General features: G+C 38.7%; 3 protein-coding genes across 5 annotated transcripts in view; all 3 read right to left on the reverse strand.

Moving 5' to 3' along the window:
* Positions 1 to 2235, reverse strand: part of LOC121891957 (T-cell surface antigen CD2-like) — a 6281-nt gene extending 4046 nt beyond the window's left edge. The window contains exons 1-2 of the mRNA XM_042404677.1: positions 1998 to 2235; positions 1 to 195 (exon numbers count right to left, since the gene is read on the reverse strand). The exon at positions 1 to 195 is cut by the window's left edge and continues 102 nt beyond it. Coding sequence (XP_042260611.1) covers positions 1 to 195; positions 1998 to 2049 — 247 coding nt within the window. The 5' untranslated portion in view covers positions 2050 to 2235. The remainder of the gene's footprint in view (positions 196 to 1997) is intronic.
* LOC121891936 (immunoglobulin superfamily member 8-like) overlaps positions 1 to 18721 on the reverse strand; it is a 28369-nt gene extending 9648 nt beyond the window's left edge. Inside the window, exons 1-7 of one of the 3 annotated variants that reach the window (XM_042404643.1) lie at positions 16184 to 16273; positions 15799 to 15911; positions 12075 to 12187; positions 11020 to 11278; positions 7820 to 8227; positions 4836 to 5147; positions 3966 to 4271 (exon numbers count right to left, since the gene is read on the reverse strand). In XM_042404643.1, coding sequence (XP_042260577.1) covers positions 3966 to 4271; positions 4836 to 5147; positions 7820 to 8227; positions 11020 to 11278; positions 12075 to 12187; positions 15799 to 15911; positions 16184 to 16257 — 1585 coding nt within the window. In that variant the 5' untranslated portion in view covers positions 16258 to 16273. Of the gene's footprint in view, positions 1 to 3119; positions 4272 to 4835; positions 5148 to 7819; positions 8228 to 11019; positions 11279 to 12074; positions 12188 to 15798; positions 15912 to 16183; positions 16274 to 18663 lie in introns of those variants that run through there. The other 2 variants (XM_042404642.1, XM_042404644.1) reach the window with 2 other exon arrangements.
* Positions 1 to 19456, reverse strand: part of LOC121891932 (nectin-2-like) — a 933424-nt gene that overhangs the window by 655089 nt on the left and 258879 nt on the right. The window lies entirely within an intron of this gene.

Here is a 19456-nt window from a genome sequence, read left to right on the forward strand (position 1 = left end):
TCAGCTTAAGGGATCCATTTTCATAAACTTCCACTCCCGCTGGTGCCTTGATAACAATCGTTTTTCTTTTTCGATGATAGATTGCGTTCTCATTGAACCTCCATTTCAAGGTATCTGAGTTTTGCAGGTTGTAGTCCAATTGCACAGTAAAGTTTGGGCCTTCTGCAGCATATATGTCACACCCATCCAGAGAACCTTTGGAACAGAGAGAAAGGTGGAGAAATAAAAAGGGAAATCAGCAAATTCAGCAGTGAATCCTGAACAATCACATGACAATGTATCAAAATCATATGCAGAATAAATGCAGTGATATTTTTGTGCATGGAACTTAAGTACTAATTATGTTTTGATGTTTACAAAAGGAGCACAAAAAAAACACCCCATTAGTGTCTAGACTAGTGTAGTCTTCAAAAGACAGACACTACATTTTTTACATTTGCTGTAATTGAATGTAATAATAACAGCCTAATGTTGATCAAAATATGTACTTTTCTCAGAATAAACTTATCTATAAACTTGTGTCAGAGGAAGAAACATATTTGTTCTATATGAAACTCGCCTAAAAACATTGGCTTATTTCATGTCTACGTGTATTGCTGCAGCTCTGGGTAGAGGGTCAAGCATGTTTTCATGCACCACATGTGACGATCTATCAAATGTGCTGGTATGGTGGCCAATTATGCTGTTTTTGTGTCTGCAAAATCGGTTTTCTAACGATTACACTTGTCTACTAATAAGGATTTGTTCATGCTCATGATAAGGAGTAAATGTACGCACTTTCTCAAGCGCAGTAAGAAATTGATAAATCGGATTCAGTGAGTGGAAATGAGCGTCGGCACAGTTTATGCACAGAATTAAACACATGGTTGATAAATGAAAGCTCAGGTTACTATCAGCTGAAACTTGATCTGAATAAAGTTCAATCAAAGTCTTAGTCGAGTCTACTTTATGTATATGATGACACTGATTATTCTTGGTTGGAGTTATACATCTTTATTAACTTTTCAGTTGTGTTTTTGGTGCTAATTTTCTTTCTTCTTTTTTTTTCCTTTTTTTTTTTTTTTTTAAAGTGCTTGCACCTTGCTGTGTGTGTGTATGTGCACCTTTCACACGTAATCTGAAACTGACAATTTATGACTGACAGTCTATGTTGGCTAATTGGTTTTAATGGAAGTACAGTGTTCTTGGCTTATCAGAGTGGACTGATGGGAGGGAAAACATCCAGCTGATTAACTGTTTTTCATACTATAACAATAAATTAATCTCTGTATTTCTTCTCCCCAAGGCAGAACTGGCTGTTTTAGTTTAATGAAAGGTTTTCCCTTTAATTTACCTTACTATAGGTGAATAGGTAGCCATCAATCAAAATTAATTGATTACATTAGCTAAAAACAATAGAGTATGGCGGTTTTTACATGGTGGCACCGTTAAATGGGGAAATATACCCAGAGCCTTACTGATATGTGCAGTTCGCCCCTCAAAGAAAGACTATCATGCCAAACTCCGTTTAACAATCTGCCAATTTAAGGTGCTATTACTTGTCCTTACACGCAGACACATCTAGGAATATGTTTTATCCCGTTTTTTCAATACTTGGGATTAACTCTTCAATATGGCATTGTCAGATATACCGAACAATACTTTTGCTTCACTTAAATTTAAACTTTTTGAATCTGTTCGCTTGTTGCACTCATGAACTTCTCCTAATGAACTACCATGCGGATGGCAGTAGCTGGCCGTGTGGACCAAGTGAAAAGCTTAAAAATGTAATAAAATTAAGTGACGCTTGATGGAAATAGTGTATGCCGAATTGTTTAGTGGATATTAAAGATACAGAAATTGCTTTAATTGATCTTTTGGCACGCATGTATTGAGCAAACAAGCAAGTTAACGTTAAATTGACAGATTTCCAAACGGGGTTTCGTCGTTGCTGAAGAACGTCGGCACGTATCGGAGTTAATTAGCTATCAACACTCAAGCAAAGAAACGTTTCTTACCTAGCATTGAAAGCACGAAAACGAGTGTGAGGAGACAGTTATCCATCTTCATTCCTCTCTCCTTCCACTCGTGTTTTTCACCTTAATTTTCTTAATTTTACCCCCGTCTCCTTTGAATACACTTAACCGGTTTAATGTGTGTACAGGAATGAAGACAAGATTGACAGATAGAGAGGGAGGGGAGAGAGAGAGAGAGAGAGAGAGAGAGAGAGAGAGAGAGAGAGAGTCTAACAAAACCTGAACTGTACCTGTTTGCTCTAATCTGACTCTAAGTGTCAAAGTATTAGCCTGATGTTGAGAACATGGAGCTATAGTGACATCTTCTGGCTGCAGGGGGATAAAAAACCCCAAAGAAAATAGATGTATTGTAGAAATACTGTTAAATTACAGTAATATAAAACATTAAATCTAGACTGGAGTATCTACATCTAATAGACTGAGCTGAGTAGATTCTCATATAGAAACTTGTGCAAGATGCACACTGGACCACGATTACCTTTCACCAGCTTAAACTCACATTTTCGATGAACTCAAACTTTCCTCCAGTAGAGTGTCAAACTCTGCACATATATCATTTTGCACAGTGAAACTCAAACATGCAACTGAAGTAACAATAAGCTAAACACATTTTTGAGTGCAGGGGGACTTTATCAGCCTGCATTTTAAAGGTAATGCAGCTGGTTTTGAAGAGTTTCACGAGCCTCTGTGGTTGAAAAAGTCTTTTCACCCTAAAAGGATCGAGGTAAAATGCTGGAAATCACCATATTAAGAAATGCATGGTTTTCTATATGCAAGCTGAGTGGTACTTGGCAAAGAAAAACAAATGTGAAAATCATAGTTGAGCTTTAACTGCTCTGATAACACCCAAATTTGAACATGAAGCTAGGGCGCCATCTAGTGGAAGCAATGGGACAACACAGAATCTTGATATGAAGAAATAAGCAGACAACACAGATATAAATCTTGCACTAAGCAGTATAGCTAACCACGTATTGCAAACACACTCAAAGCCACAAATTTATTTTCAGCAAAAAGAGCAACAGGATATGTGACTCACTCATACATTCACAGTTTACCAGCATTGCTCTCCTCAGCTGAAGTGAAAATTAATATAAATACTGCATACACTTTAAACAGGCATTTTCACACTGAGAGCATGTATTCAATGCTTTGGTACAATGGTTTTATAGATAATACAAAAGGTAAATACAAACTTGAATGGTCCTGACAAAGGAGCAGTACATGAAGTTTTCTGTACATAAACACACATATGACATTTATATTTTCTATTACTATAATCCATCCCTGATTGATGAGCAAGTTTATAAAATAAAGCATAAATGACAGATTTCATCGCATTGTGATTGTACCTTATATGATTACATACGTGATAAACCTGTTGCTGTGTGATACATTACAGACATGAATCAACATCTTTTATTCATAAATTCACAACATAAGTACAAAAAAAGAGAGATGTAGGAACAGATCCACTAATCTCCTACCTGTGCAGCTATTCTGGGGCTGGGCTGAGGTGGGCTGTTGGGGGTGTCGGGGACTTTTGAAAGCGGCTCACGTGGGTGCACAAACAAAACTTTTATTTATTCCAAAAAAATGTAATGAGACACTATTCACTCTTACCACAAGTTGTGTGGAGGTTTATCTAGTTGAAAATTGGAGCAGTGACATATACTATGAGACTTCACTGAAAAATACTCATACAAAGCAGTCCTTTGTGCTTGCTTTTCAGTTTGTTTAAATGACACTCTGGGTGAAAGTTCAATGAGGAATATCTTTTATCTCATGTTCTGCCTTTATTCCCCTAAAGAATAATTTCCACATTTTCTTCCTGTTCTAATCTTTCATGTCTCTTCTACTTTCCCAGAGACAGAATGACACAAGCAAAAATTTAAAGCTGAAACTTCTCAGTTTAACACTCTTGTGAGTAACTTATGGCCTTAGACACTCCTCGTGGTATCATGGACTCATTACTGCCAGCAGGCCAGACATTGCAGTAGAACACGTAACCCTGGTTCCACCTTTCCTTGGTGGTGGTGTAAACATTTATAACTGTGTAGCCACGTTGGGTCTTCTGTGGGGGGAAGGTGATGCCATCAGTATAGATCCCAGTTCTTCGTTCAGCATCTTCTGACCAGGCTATGTAGTAATCCTGCTGCACAGGACTGGAGATCAGACACATCAGAGTGACAGCTGAGTCTCCTTTGATGTCCTCCTCTGGAGGGATGTGTACTATTACTGTTGGCTTGCTCCCATCTGGAAGAGACAATTTGTTAAACAGGAAGAATTATATTGTATTTAAAGGACAGGTTCACAAAAACTGCCTTAATTGTCTTAAAACAAATGCCAGGTGCCCAAATGAAGATTGAAAACGATTATTACTATCCTACCAATGCAGCTCAACAGGGAAACACAGGGAGGGAATTTTACACAAAAGGGAGTAACATTGGAAGATATCCACTTAAACTGACTAACTCAGACTGCTGAAGCCTTATATTAGAGATAAACATTTTAAAATAATTTTGCACAGAATGATGTCTGTGGATTTTGTCCCCCATCACCTACACTGAAGGCACATTAGGAAGGGATCTGTTTATAGTCAGTATGAACAGGAGGAATCATTAAAGCATCAAAACCTGTTTTAATGTTCATATGGGAACCTGACTGTTGTTTTAAGACAGACTTGAAAAATTGTGAATTATCCTTTAAGGTTTATGTTTACTTTACTACAATATGCCATGTTTGTGTGTGAGTTGGCTGCCAATCATGACTTACAGATTACTTGTTCTACCAATCAGTCCCCATCATTTAGTGACATACCTCCTTTATGGACAGTCAGATCTTGAGTAACTGGTGTCATGTTTCCACTAATGGCCGAGCAGCGCACTCTGTTGACTTTCTGCCATTCAGTCCGACTGCGAGTCAACGTGCTGATCTTTCTGTATTGACTGCCTTCACGTATTGTCATTTCCATAATGTTGCTGTTCACATTTTGCTCATCAATCTGCCAAGTGATTTTAGTTTCAGATACAATGGTGTTGTCTCGTCCAGTGATGATACATTCCAACTCTGCCTGGTTATTGCTGAAAATTGTTTTGGGACTTGGAGCGTTCAGTGTCACTGTGATAGGAGCTACATGAGGGAGAGCAACAGAGAAAAGGGTCAGTACCATTTCCTAACATCTGAAGAATCAGAGAAAAGTAGTAGAAAGATATTCATGTCATGTTGAAAAATATACAACTCCTACTGTCAATATAATTATGTATGTATATTTTAATATTGTACAGCTAGGGCTCTTTGCGCATATTTACTTAGAATCTGTGACCACATTTGGTACAGTTTAAGCCACTTCTTTCACACCAACCAACTATCAATGTAAGATCTTAAAAACAGAAATGCATTTTTGTCATGTTGTAAAAGGTTTGTACTCAGCTGTTGTTTGCTGCCACTTCAGTACCTTTTAATTTTGCCATGTTCATGTTAAACGTGAAGAAAATAAGACCAGTACTACTTTTACACAGGAACTTGCATGTTTGATGAGGGGCTATGAATGGAGGCAGGCTGCTGTCAGAGGTTAATCCCTGATTCTTGTCGTTCTAAATTCAAAGGCTGAAATTCACCACCAGTTTCTGACTTTTTTTCCAGCACATAGGGTTAAGCCACTTTGGCTCATGTGTTCATGTGCTGACATCTGCAATCACTGAACTTGACTTGACCTAATACAGCAGCTAGCAAAGGTTCTTAATGTGAGGAAAACGAAACAAAACACCTATCCTAGTGGTGCTGAAAAACAGAAAATATCAAAAAAAAAACAACAAAACATCTAAATAGTCTCCCCAAAGTCACCTCTTTCTTTGGTCCAGCATCTGTAAAAGGCCTGCCAACAACTGCACCTGCACCACTGTCACAGCATGCTAGCCAAACAACTGAAGATGCTGCTAATCAGAACAATGGAAATGAGAACCCATCTACTCAAACAGATGGCGATAATGATGACCAAACTCTATTGTTTGATGAACAAGCACAACATGATAACAGTCCTACAACTGAGACAGGTGAGAAAGCACCAGCTCTCCAGACCGGGATCCACTAGCATTCACAATGACCAATCTGGTACGTTGGCCAACGCATATTACCAGTGAACGGATTGATATTGGAAATATTGGACAAGAGGTCCCGTTCAGTGAGAGGACATTAACTTTCCACAGAGCAAATCACACCATCATTTTACTAAAGGCAGATATTTCATGAAGATGAAAATTGGAGAAACCATGCGTAGGTCATGGTTGGTTCAATTCAATTCAATTCAATTTATTTATATAGCGCCAAATCACAACAAAAGTCATCTCAGGGCACTTCTGACATAGAGCAGGTCTAGACTGTACTCTTTATTTTACAGAGACCCAACATTCCCCCAAGAGCAAGCACTTGGCAACAGCAGCAAGGAAAAACTCCCCTTTAACAAGAAGAAGGTGGGCGGCCATCTGCCTTGACCAGTTGGGTTGAGAGAGAAAGAGGGAGGGAGGGGGAGAGAGGAGAGAGACACAGAGAAGCACAATAACAACAAAAACAATGATAATAATAATACAACATTACTTCTGCATCTTCTTCTGCCTGTGGAGTCAATGAGCGGAAATACAGACAGCGCCACTCTGCCATTGCAACCTACATTGTGGTTGGAGGTGAGATTACATCCGTAGTGTAAATAACTTGAAAAGGTTTAAGAGACTTAAGCTATACTATTGAACTATGTACTGTGAATAAAACTTGGCATATACATTAAAGACTTATTAGAGTTCATCTAACTAAAAAGCAAAGAATCTGTGTGTGTGTGTCCTTTGCATATCTCTTGAACAGTTTATCTGATCCTCTTCACACTTGGCGGGTGTATTGCTGGGGACCAAAGGAAGTGCAGTGTCGAATTTGGTGCAATTTGGACACGCGACATGTTTAATATTAATAAGCTTTGAATAAACAAGTGAACAGCGAGCCACATAATAAGCAATTGGCCCATACCAAACAGGTTTTGAATGGGCACTGCACTAGTTATAAGAAATTGGCTTACAGGTATTGACCTGCATACAAACTGTGACTCCACTTTCAAAACATATGAACAACTTGCTACCACCAGAGGATTAGCTGTGGGCATTTTGCTACAACTTAAGCTACCTGCAGTAAGAAATGACTGTATAGTTTGTCATCTTTTCATGAGGAATCCAAACCATGAAAAGAAATTCAGTGATTCCCCTATAATTGTACAAGCCTGGTGCACCGCCAGGCCAACGAGAACCCCTGCCAGGCCAAAAAAATATTTTTTTTAATGTGAAAAATAATGCCAAATATTAATTCATTCAGAAATCAATAGTGTTTGGGAGCATCTGTGCAGCACCATTCCGAAACGTGATTTACCCGCTGTGTCCTTACCTGGGCATAGTGAGAGGGCATAGGGCAAGTGAGAGAGCTAGCGGCAGAAAAGTGATGGTGAATGCGAGCGGAGCAGAGGAAAAGGTTAGCAGTAAGTTACCAATCTGGCAGTAAATATACAGTATAGGCTACAGTGTGTCAGTTCATAAATGCTGCAGCTTCTCTAGACCAAGAAAAGTCACATCTGTTGTTTTACCAACTCCTGGAAAAGTGAAGGGCCCAAATTTCACAGCAAAGGGTTAGCCTGGTGAAAATGGTGTCAGAAGAGAAAGGTACAGTAGTCTTTCAGCTGCATTTTGCATAATTTTAAACCATTAGTCTTTAACTTAACCTATCTGTGTTACAGTGTAAATCACTGTGGGCTCAGTCTTTCTCCTTACCTGTAGGAGTAACAGCAACAGTCCCCATCTCTTTTGTCTTCTCCACGATTTTTATCCATTTCCCTCCATTTTCATATGTCCACTCTGTTCCGCTGCATTCATAAATCCCTTCATCAGACGTGGTCACTCTGGAAATCACCAAGTTAAATGATCCAATCTTCCCGGGAACCAATCGGATGCCTCCGTCAGCATAGCGCTTGGCATACTTCTGCCCTGTAACCACGCCTCCCTGAGGACCAAAAGTCAAAATCTCCTCAGACGTCGCCCCCTTCTTCAGCAACCAGGTGACGGACAGGTAGGTGGGGTGGGTGAGTTCCCGGGTGATGTTGCAGGAGAGCGTGATGTCACTTCCCTCTGGGACAACTGGAGGTGGGGTCTGCGGGGAAACCTTGAGGGTGTTGGGGATGACTGACAGGAAAAGAGACAAAAGAAACATTTTAGGGATACATTTAAAAACACCAACACCTAACTCACGGTGAATATCACTGAATACAAATGTGAAAGATAAGAAACTGAAACTTCTCACACACATACACACATACTCATACACACTAATACATGCAGTATGGACTACATACAGTACCAGTCAAAGATTTGGACACACTTTCAATTGGTAAATACAACTGAAAAATACTGGATAATTGTGCCTGGGCTACTTAGAAGTGTTGTTTAAAGGGAAATGACTAATGCTTGACGCACACAGCATCTTCATCAGAGTTGTATGTCTGATGAGTTCATGGCAAAACATCCGTTCATATACACAAGAATCTTTAATAACTAAGAACTCTGGGTGGAATGTGAGGATGGCGAGAGAGTGATAAACATTGTGAGATAATGGATGAGATCCGCCATGGTGGATTAATCTACCAGTACTTTGCAAACTCTCCTGAAGACGGGACGGCACAGGGTGGATGCAAGGGTAGTTGATTCAAAACAGATTTAAAACAATGTTAATATTTTTTGGCTTCTGACAATAATTTTCTGCACTTTGGACTTGGTGGTTGGCATAAAATGGTTTGTGATTGGATCAGGGTGACCATATGAATTTTGATGATTTTGATGTAGATGAAGACTTAGAAAAACCCAAACAAGGCATTGTGTATTCTTCTTGAGTTTCAGGAGTCAGCACTTCCAGATAAAGTTAAAATCAGATGTATTAGCTTCCTAGTTAGGCCCTATATTCCTCCCCCGCTTCACTGTTACAAATGCCAGAGATATGGGCATATAGAAGCAGTTTGCAAAGGAAAGCAGAGGTGTCCCAAATGTGGAGACGATCATAGAGTTGAAGATTGTAGAAATAATGTGCAGGATAAATGTAATTGTGGTAACCAACACAGGGTAACATATGGTGGTTGTGAAGTCAGGAAATTGAACAGGTGAAAGCAGTTAACAACAAACAATGTAAGCTATACAGAGGCATTGAAAAGGGTACAAGGACAAAGGGTAGGTTATGAAACTGACAAAGTCAACCAGTTTTTGAGATCAGAGGTAGCTAAAACAGAGAAAACTTACACAGCACTATGGTGGCTAAAGGAATTTGACAAAGCAATTAAGTCTTAAAATAAAACTTTTAAAATGTTCAAAGGAATCACAATTTTCAGAATCTTTTGAATATAAAAGGCTGCAAGCAAATGTAAGGAGATATATAATCAAGAATTGGAGAGAGTGAAATACAAAGTTTTTAGGGTTATGGTTTGATGAAAGAATTACATACACTGTACATATTCAGAAAGTAGTGGACAAATGTGAATGGAGGGGAAGACACAACTGCTTTGAAGGTCATATACAGTGGATTAATTAGATCAATATTAGATTATGATGGTGTGGTGTATGAATCAGCAGAAAGCGCATCTCTCAAAAAGTTAGATGATATTCAGTACCAGGCTTTGAGATTATGCACAGGTGCATTTAAAACAACCCCAACAGCAGCATTACAGGTGGGAATGCGGGAAATTAGAAGTTATACAGAATTATACAGAGGAAAATTAGAAGGATACAGCTATCACTGAATTACTGGGTTAATTTACAGGGCCATAGTCAAGATCACCCAACACAAGACACTTTAATACCTTTTGGGAAAAGGAGAGGAGGGAATCAAAATGCTTTGGATGGGCAGTGACACAGAGAGCAACAGAACTTAAAGTCGGGTTCTCCATCAGTGTATTGTAAGCCTGGTGGCCCGCTGGGCCTGAGTTGACCCCCACCTGAACTCAAGCATTGGCGAAATTTTAAAAAACGTATTTTAAGATGTTTTCTGAACTGTAGCGTAGCTCCTTTAAGGAATAGTTCAGTATATAGTGAGTGTGCAGCAGAGAGAGAGAGATAGAGTGTGACAGCGAGGCTGTACACAGTAGATACACTCATAACAAAATTCTATTGGAAAAACAAAAAACCCACTACATTAGAAAATCAAAAACTCAAGGGGGGCTAAAGGCCCCTAACTTCCAGCACTATTAACTAGCCCACCAACTATCCACAAAAGCCACCATCATCACTCATGGCTGGATATAGAACAAACAGGATGCCAAGAAATTGCAGTCAAAGATCAATCCCTTCTTAGAAACACTGTTAAAAAACACAGCTCCTTTCAAAACACCATAATTGCCGCAACTCTGACAGCCTGGTGGAAAGTCAATAAACAAATGACAAACTTCACAATGGAAATAGGCATAACACATCGACACCACATCTTTGAAAGTAATACTTTACTTACCTTCCAACAGTTCATGCAAAAGTATGGTGCTGGGGAGGGGCAATGCTTACAATACACTCAATTAAAGCATGCAATCAAGGCAAAAACCAACATATCCAATAACAACTTCCAGATATAAAATTACCCGGATCTTCCACACAGCTTCCACATGATCTTCCGTGTTGTGGGGCCCATAAAGCAAGTGCACTAGTGTTTCCTTTAACCCTGCCTCCCAATTTCATGTGCACCAGCGAGTTCTGCTGGCTGAGCTGGCTAACTTCTGGTTTAGCCTTCCGCTAACTTGTATGGTACGCTCAAAAAAATGTATGTATCCACCATTTTGCAGCTGCTCTTTTTCCCATGATTGTGTGCAGGAAAAATGCTTTTTGGGCCCCTGTCGGACCTGGAAGTTGTAATTACACAGTTTGGCCATGATGTCAAATTGGCTTCAAAGCCTGGCGTACTTCCTGGGGGCTTGACACATACACACACACATACACCCACATACCAATAAGCTGGACCTGAACCTCATAGTTGCCACTGATGACGGAGTCAGTGCTCGGCGTTTGGCACCAGTAGAAACCGGCATCCAGCGCCTTCACCTCCGCTATCTTCAGCTCCACCTCGTTGTCCGAGAGCCGCACCACAGAGATGTCGCCGGATGCGACACGCTTACTTAGTGACATGTGGGAGTAGCTGGTGTCAAAGGTGGAGATGATCTTTATCCTCGGCGCGTTCCCGTCCTTGGACATCATCCACTCAAAGTCCTGCAGGATAGAGCCGGATAATATTTGAACATTCATGATCCCCAGAGGATTCATGTAAATGATTTTGGTGACCCCCTGACCTTTTCCCTCATGCTACAATCAGGCCAAAATAACCACGATATCCACATCTCATGAAGAATTATACAGAGAACATTGATGCTCTCCTCTCCTCTCTCATTACAGCAAGTGCCACCCTCAAGTCAAACTCTGAAGACAACACCTTAAAAAAATGAGTATCCAGATTTCCATGACTGACAAACAACATCATCCTTCAGGACACTTTTTTTAGTGCAGTAGGTTTAAAGTATAACCATTAAAGTGCTGGTGAAACAATGAAATACGATCTAGCAGTCTGGTTGGAAAGATTATTGCGTTTAAAGGCTGATCAGAAAAACCCTGCATAACGGTTTGCATTATTCAGAGATTGGATTTTACAACTCTGGAAAGTTATAATGCTGCAACCCTGTTTACTTGTGCGCAAGTGACATGTCTGTGTCCACAGACCTCCAAAAAAGTTCATGAATTGGCCTTTACAGTGACAGCATACTATGTTACTGAGGGAAAGATGAGACAGAAAGTACTCAAAACAAAAGCAGAATGTTCAGTTAAAAAGACTTTGAATTTACATATTTTAATGAAACAATAAAAGTAAAGGTAATTGCTTAAAAGAATAAAGATATTTTGTTATCTTAACATTTGACCCCTTTTTATTTTATCAGAATCGATAAAATTCAAATGATACCCAACCCTATATGTACCCAGGTGTGATATGGACGTGTCAATGAAAATGACTCACCTGCTCATGAGGTCCCATATAACCATTGACGTCGCATCTGATGGACACCGGCTGACCCTCCACCCGGATCAATGGACCAGGAGACACTGTCACCACCCGAGCCAAGCACTCACCTTCAGAGACGGAGAGAATATATTTAAAACTTTTTTATCAACAAAAAAGTTGGTAAAGTTTTGAGTTGCTGTGATTTTACAGTCAATATTACTGCAGAAACACACAAATGCAGCTGGGTGGATGGTTCATCTTAGTGTCCAGCTGACACTTTATAAAGAAGACAGAGCTTCACAAATCAATGCTCTATGCTATGTTTGCATCCACATCTATGTGAGGAACAGCTATCAGTCCTATAAAAATAGAATCACTGAATGAATAGGTTGTATTCAGATATACTGGCTAAGGAAAACATTTTTGTGTATGCTCTATTAGCAGCAAGCTTGATGAGTAATAACAGTATTAAAGCAGTATCATAGCGGTATGCCATAGGTGCCTCATTGCAAGTTAAATATATTGAAGGACAAAGTTGACAAATCTCACATGGACTACTGATCTCAGTCTTAAAGGGGGCGTATCATGAAGATTTCCAGGTCTTCATTTATATTCTGGGGCTCTACTGGAATATCTTTGTAGGATTTGCAGTCCAAGTGTTTAAGGCACCCCTCCCGATGAACCCACTCTGTTCTGGCCAGCCAACAGAATCTTTTTCTCGTTCTTTACTCAGAATGGACACTTCTCAAATACATGTTTGAGCCGAAATGCGATCCGAAATATGGAAGTGGACAACACAAACTACTCATGGAAAAACCTTGGCAACAAAGCCTACAGAACTGATGGTCGTTTGTGGACATGTGTGAACAATCTGATATCATCATGAGGACCAAGTAGAAGTAATGTTGCAAACAAAGTGTTCAGAGCAGGTTGAAGCCCTGGCTTTTGACTTGCAGGAAGCATTTTTACATACGTTCACCTCAAGTTTTGGAAATTTGACCATGTTTAACATAGAGACAAAAAAAAGAAACACTACAAGTGTTTAGACAAAAGGACTCTTTTCAGCATCCAAAACAGAAACCAACACACACACACACACACACACACACACAAAGGGCTTGTTGTAACTTGTGTAGAGTTCAACAGTATTGATGATGACACAGACTGCCAAAACCTGCATTGAACTCTCCATGTACATGTATTTCTGCTTACACAAATACACATTCATGCACACATCATTTTATTTGGTAACCACTGGTTATGTCAGGACTCTAGCAGATTTTAAAGATTCCCCAAAAAACAAAAACCAAGAGCAAGAGATTAAGATTTATATATAAAAAAGTGACGCTCTAGTTTAGTTTCCAGTGTAATTTTAGTGCCGTATAATTTCATTGCAAGGTTCTTTGACACACAAAAGCTTCAGATCCTCACCTTTAAGATTATGCAACCAGCAATATGCCATTTTTCTTAAAAAGTGACTAAATTTATTATTTAATTATAGCAATAGTTGCGGTCATGCTGTAATTTGCTCTCGATCAACTAATCGACTAAACATCATAGCTGTACCTTTATTGAAGTAAGACTATCTAACTCTGGTTATACTTTAATAGTTCAGGCCATTGTTTCTATCAGTTATAGTAACAGGATGCACCCGTCCAACTTTTTCTCTCTTGATAGTAATTCAACCTCAACTCTGGGTTGCCGATACAGAGTACCCATCCAATACTCTGTTTTACTCCAATTTAAAATCTTTATAGCTCGCTGCAATTGGGATTCTTTTTAAGTAAGTTGAAATGAGGCCAGAGATCACTGTGGCACTAAAAACTCAGTCAGCAGTCAGATTATCAGGTTTTAAACAAACCACCAGGTTAGACCAACTTTTGGTTTCATTGCCCTGTTTGTTAGAATGGAGTTTCAATCATTTGAAACCATCACTGCAGATTCTTAATCTTGTTAACTTATTCTTGGGTCAAATATGACCTGATTTCAATAGTAATTTGTTGAATTTTATATGGTATTTCATTTAAGGGGAAAGTCTTGGATGACTGTTAAAACAATAGTCAAACTGATGCATTTGCAAAGTTTGCGAAATAAAAAAGTGTTTTTGTAGAGAAACATAAATATCTTCCATAGTCTTTTAAACAAAAATCTGGATCAGCTATGGTTAAAAAAAAAAAAAAAGTACTTTATAAACGAGCCCTGTGCTTGCAGTCGGCCTGGTGTTATGTGTGTGAGCCCACTTCCTCTGAGCCTGCTGAGCGAGAGTTTTTTTCTGCAGCTTTTTCTGCTTTAGTAAGTAAAATAGGTTACGATAGTGTAGTTCTATAAAAACAGACACAGCCCTCTACTGGACTCTATGGGTAATACTCTCCCTCCAATCACACCATTGGACTATCACAGCTCATAGGAATTATTCACTAGGGCCTCGAGCACCAACATTAGTTCCCACCGGTTGCATAATCGCATTGCTGGGCGTTGTCTCCTAACTCCTTGTAAGAAACATTTCACAAGGGGGTGGGAGAAGACAGGTCTGTCCCCAAAGTAATCATGACAAGAGGAAAACACTGTTGCATACACTTTAATAGTGGTGTGAGATACTGTAGACAAGAGAGAACCTCTCCCATTGCACAGGACAGGGGTTCTAACAGCGTACTGGGGCTATCAGGATAACTGACAACCTGTTATCTCACTCTCTCCAGCAGAGGAGGAATGAGACGAAGAGGACGAAGGCATAAAGCAACCTCCTTAGCCATGGTCCCTTAGGGGTGGATCGTCTTGCGGCGTCAGGGAGAACCAGAGTGGGCAGTGGGTGTTGTTTTGACTGGCAAACAGGTTCACTTCCACTCTCCTGAACTGGTTCCAGATCTGGCCATATTTTCTAAAATCTATGATTACAGTATGTGCAACATCCCAATTAGTGTGAAACATCCCAATTAGTAAAGTGGAACAAGCTAAAACTTTCAAGAGCCTGGTTCATACAACCAGGAGCAATAGTTAAGGTCATTTAAAGGTGAACTCTGGCTGGATTATTTAGCCTTCATATCTGATCTGTTCGGATTATATTATGATTGATAGTCCAGACTATTTCTGTTCCTTCCTCAAAACCAAAATTAAACGATAACATTAGCTAAAAACAATAGTGTATGGAGGTTTTTACATGGTGGCACAGTTAAATGGGGAAATGTACCCAGAGCCTTACTGATATGTGCAGTTCGCCCCTCAAAGAAAGACTAAAATGCCAAACTCCGTTTAACAATCTGCCAATTTAAGGTGCCATTACTTGTCCTTACACGCAGACACATCTAAGAATATGGTTTATCCCGTTTTTTCAATACTTGGGATTTATTCGTCAATATGGCATTGTCAGATATACCAAACAATACTTTTGCTTCACTTAAATTTAAACTTTTTGAGTCTCTTCGCTTGTTGCACTCATGAACTTCTCCTAATGAACTACCATGCGGATGGCAGTAGCTGGCAGTGTCAACCAAGTGAAAAGCTTTAAAATGTATTAAAATTAAGTGACGCTTGATGGAAATAGTGTATGCTGAACTGTTAAGTGGATATTAAAGATACAGAAAATGCTTTAACTGATCTTTTGGCACGCATGTATTCAGCAAACAAGCAAGTTCACTTTAAATTGATTGATTTTCAGACAGAGTTTCGTCGTTGCTAAGGAACGTCGGCACGTATCGGAGTTAATTAGCTATCAACAGTCAAGCAAAGAAACGTTTCTTACCTAGCATTGAAAGCCCGAAAACGAGTTTGAGGAGACAGTTATCCATCTTCATTCCTCTCTCCTTCCACTCGTGTCTTTTTTCCTTAATTTTGCCTCTGTCTCCTTTGAACACACTGGCCCGGTTTAATGTGTGTGCAGGAATGAAGACGAGATAGACAGATAGAGAGGGAGGGGAGAGAGATAGAAAGATAGAGAGAGAGAGAGAGAGAACAAAGATTAGAGTCCCCTCTGCCAGCTGCTGCTGAAGCTCTGCCCAGACATACCAAAAATAATCTGGCCCAACCAAATCATCTCAAAACAAAAAGAAAATTATATCAAATATTGGAAAGAAACCACAAAATCACAAAGTAAATTTAAATTGTATTTGAGCCTAAATAGAGAGTACCTGACCACCGTGACTGATAGAAAACTGAGAAAACCGGTGACAATGTACAGACTGAGTGGACACAGCCTGGCCATAGAAACAGGCCGTCACAGGCAGAACAGGCTCCCCAGGGAGGCCAGACTTTCATTTTGTCATAAAGGAGAAGTTGAGACAGAATTTCACTTTCTATTATACTGTGACAAATATAAAGATTTGAGAGAAGTTTTCTTTGAAAAAATAAATCATATATATCCTGAATTTATCCACCTCCCTGATCTTCAGAAACTGTCAATTCTGTGTGGGAAGAAAAGTCAATGTGCAGTAATAACTGCAATAAATATATTAAATATATTAAGTCTTGTCATAATCTGAGAGAAAAAAACTCTGTAGTAAATGTTTCTGTGTGATTACATCTGTAAAAATGCCTTTTATTATAATGTATTTAATATTATTGTTTATATTTACATATTATTGTATAATTATTAATCATCTGTCAGTGTTTATAATTTTCTGTACTGCTTTGGCAGTGTAGATTTCTGATCTGCCATGCCAATAAAGCTTATTTGAATTGAACTGAATTGAATAGACACAGAGAGAGAGAGTGGCCGGAAGTTAGGTGACGGTCTGGAGGAGGAGTGGAGGGAAACAGGGAGGTCCCAAGTGGAGAGAGAGGTTCCCACAACATTCTTGTATTGTCACAGGGTTAAACTGGTGGTGAGTGATATGTCTTTTAATCAGTAATATGACAGATATTGTTCAGACAGTGAAGTCCACCTCTGATATGATTGATTCCTCTCTCGGAGAGTTCAAATTACTACTGCTAGTCAATACATCTCATTTAATATTTCACCACTTTGACAGTGGTGGAAGGTAACTTTAATCAAGTACTGAATTTAACTATTTGAGTATTTCCATTTGATGCTAATTTATACTTCCACTCCACAAACCAGTGGTTTCCAACCTTTTTGGCTTTTGACGTCTTACAAAAAGCAGTGTGTAGTCAGGGTCACATTTATTTAACATGTCTATGAGTTGTTAACAGCTCCACCAAATAGTGATTTTCCCCTCTAAACTTCTCACATGGTTTTATTTCAATAAATGTTCAAATGATCCAATGTTTCACTAAAAGTCAAAGATTAGAGAAAAAGTCCAAAAACTGAGAACAGATTTGTGTATCAGAACTTTGTTTTTTCTTCTTTCCTCTCTCATTAATCATCTCACGACCCCTCAGATTTATCTGGTGACCCTTTGGAGGGGCCCGACCCCTAGGTTGGGAACCACTGGAATAAACTAGCTAACTGTATATAAAGTAGTTGAAACTAGTTCCACCTCCAGCAGCTACAACAGTAACATGCTGCTCTAACACTGATGCTTCAGTATTAATAATCTAATGATGTCATATATAATAATATATCAGTCAGAGGGACAAAACCACTACTTTTACTGCAATACTTTAATTACATCAGGTTGATAATACTTATGTACTTTTACTTAAGTAGGAATTTTTCATGCAGGACTTTTTTCTTTTTAATGGAGTATTTTTACATTGTTGTATTGGTACTTTTACTTAAGTAAAGGATCTGAGTACGTCTTCCAACATTAATATATAAAATCTTCTAGCCTCTGTTAGTGGTGATACTGTTATAACGAGTTACTTCATAAGCTTTAGAGATGCTAGTAGGCAGATTTTTATTAACTTTGGACAGAGCCAGGCTAGCAGTTTCCTAGTGTTTCCAGTCTTTATGCTAAGCTAAGCTAAGTGTCAGTCCAAAAATGTTGAACTATTCCTTTAAGTGGAATAGACACTTTTTAATCCTGCTCACAATTTAAAAATGTCATTTTTTTCTAGTTATGATACTTTTACAGCTTGATGTAACTTCCATGTAAATAAATTCACCTGTTCCAGTTCTTACACGAATGAGTGTTAACTTCACCACAACCTAAAGTTAGCAGCGTTTAGCTGTCAAAAACAACCTTATGATACTGGGGGAAACAATATATATATATAGCTCATAGAGCTCATAAACTTTCCTCCTTCAGTAGAGTGTCAAACTCTGCACATATATCATTCTGCACAGTGAAACTCAAACATGCAACTGAAGTAACAATACACTAAACACATTTTTGAGTGCAGGGGGACTTTATCAGCCTGCATTTTCAAGGTAATGCAGGTGGTTTTGAAGAGTTTTATGAGTGGTAGAAAAAGTCTTTCACCCTTAAAGGATCAAGCTAAAATGCTGGAAATCACCATATTAAGAAATTCATGGTTTTCTATATGCAAGCTGAGTGGTCCTTGGCAAAAAAAATCAAATGTGACAATCAAAGTTGAGCTTTAACTGCTCTGATAACACCCAAATTTGAACATGACGCTAGGGCGCCATCTAGTGGAAGCAATGGGGCAACACAGAATCTTGTGCTTTTTTTCTTTATTCTGTACTCTGTATTCTAACCAATTTATCTCACCTATTAAAAACATCAACCCATTGATTATTTATACTCACTTATCCCATGCAGGGTGACAGGTGGCTGGAGCTGGTCCTAGCTCACATTGGTCGAGTGGTGAGGTACCCTAGATAGGTCAGTACAGACAACCATTCACATCTACAAGTGATTTAATCTCCAATAAACCTCATCTCATGATTTTGGACTGTTGTAGGAGGAAATGCACACAGCAAACAGAAAGGTAACCAATAAATAACTTTGCCAAACAGGAAGATATAAAATATTTGGATTAAAAAGTGATTCCTTATTTAAAAAACTGAATCTACACCTAGACTGAGGAATTAATCACATTTACTGTACATCACTCTACTGTTGGTGCTGTTAGACAGAATAAGAAATAAAATAAGAATACTTTCTTAACGGAGGAACTGTGGGAAATTGCAGTGTTGCAGAAGTTAAGTCATATTAATAGTAAAATAATATAGGTAGATAACAATAAAAATACAATAAAATCAATAAACAATATCTAGTATGATAATAGAGACTGAACTACAGTAAAACTATGATCATACTTTCTCGCACTAATTACACTTAGCCAGAGGTTCCGTTGTGGAACAAGGTAAATCTAAGAGATGATTAATGGAAAAGGGAAGAATCAAAAACATTTCTTCTACACAAAATTGTGTTCACTTTTTTCTGACTAATCACTAATAACTTTTTAGCAATTATGTTGTGAAATACTAGATCGTTTTACATTTACATTTTTTGTTATTTGGCAGACACTTTTATCCAAGGTGACTTATAAGCAAGGCAAAACAAGAAGTTTTAGTCTTTTAGCCTCATAAAATTATT

Source organism: Thunnus maccoyii, chromosome 24 (assembly GCF_910596095.1).
Source record: "Thunnus maccoyii chromosome 24, fThuMac1.1, whole genome shotgun sequence".
Classification (NCBI taxonomy): Eukaryota; Metazoa; Chordata; class Actinopteri; order Scombriformes; family Scombridae; genus Thunnus; species Thunnus maccoyii.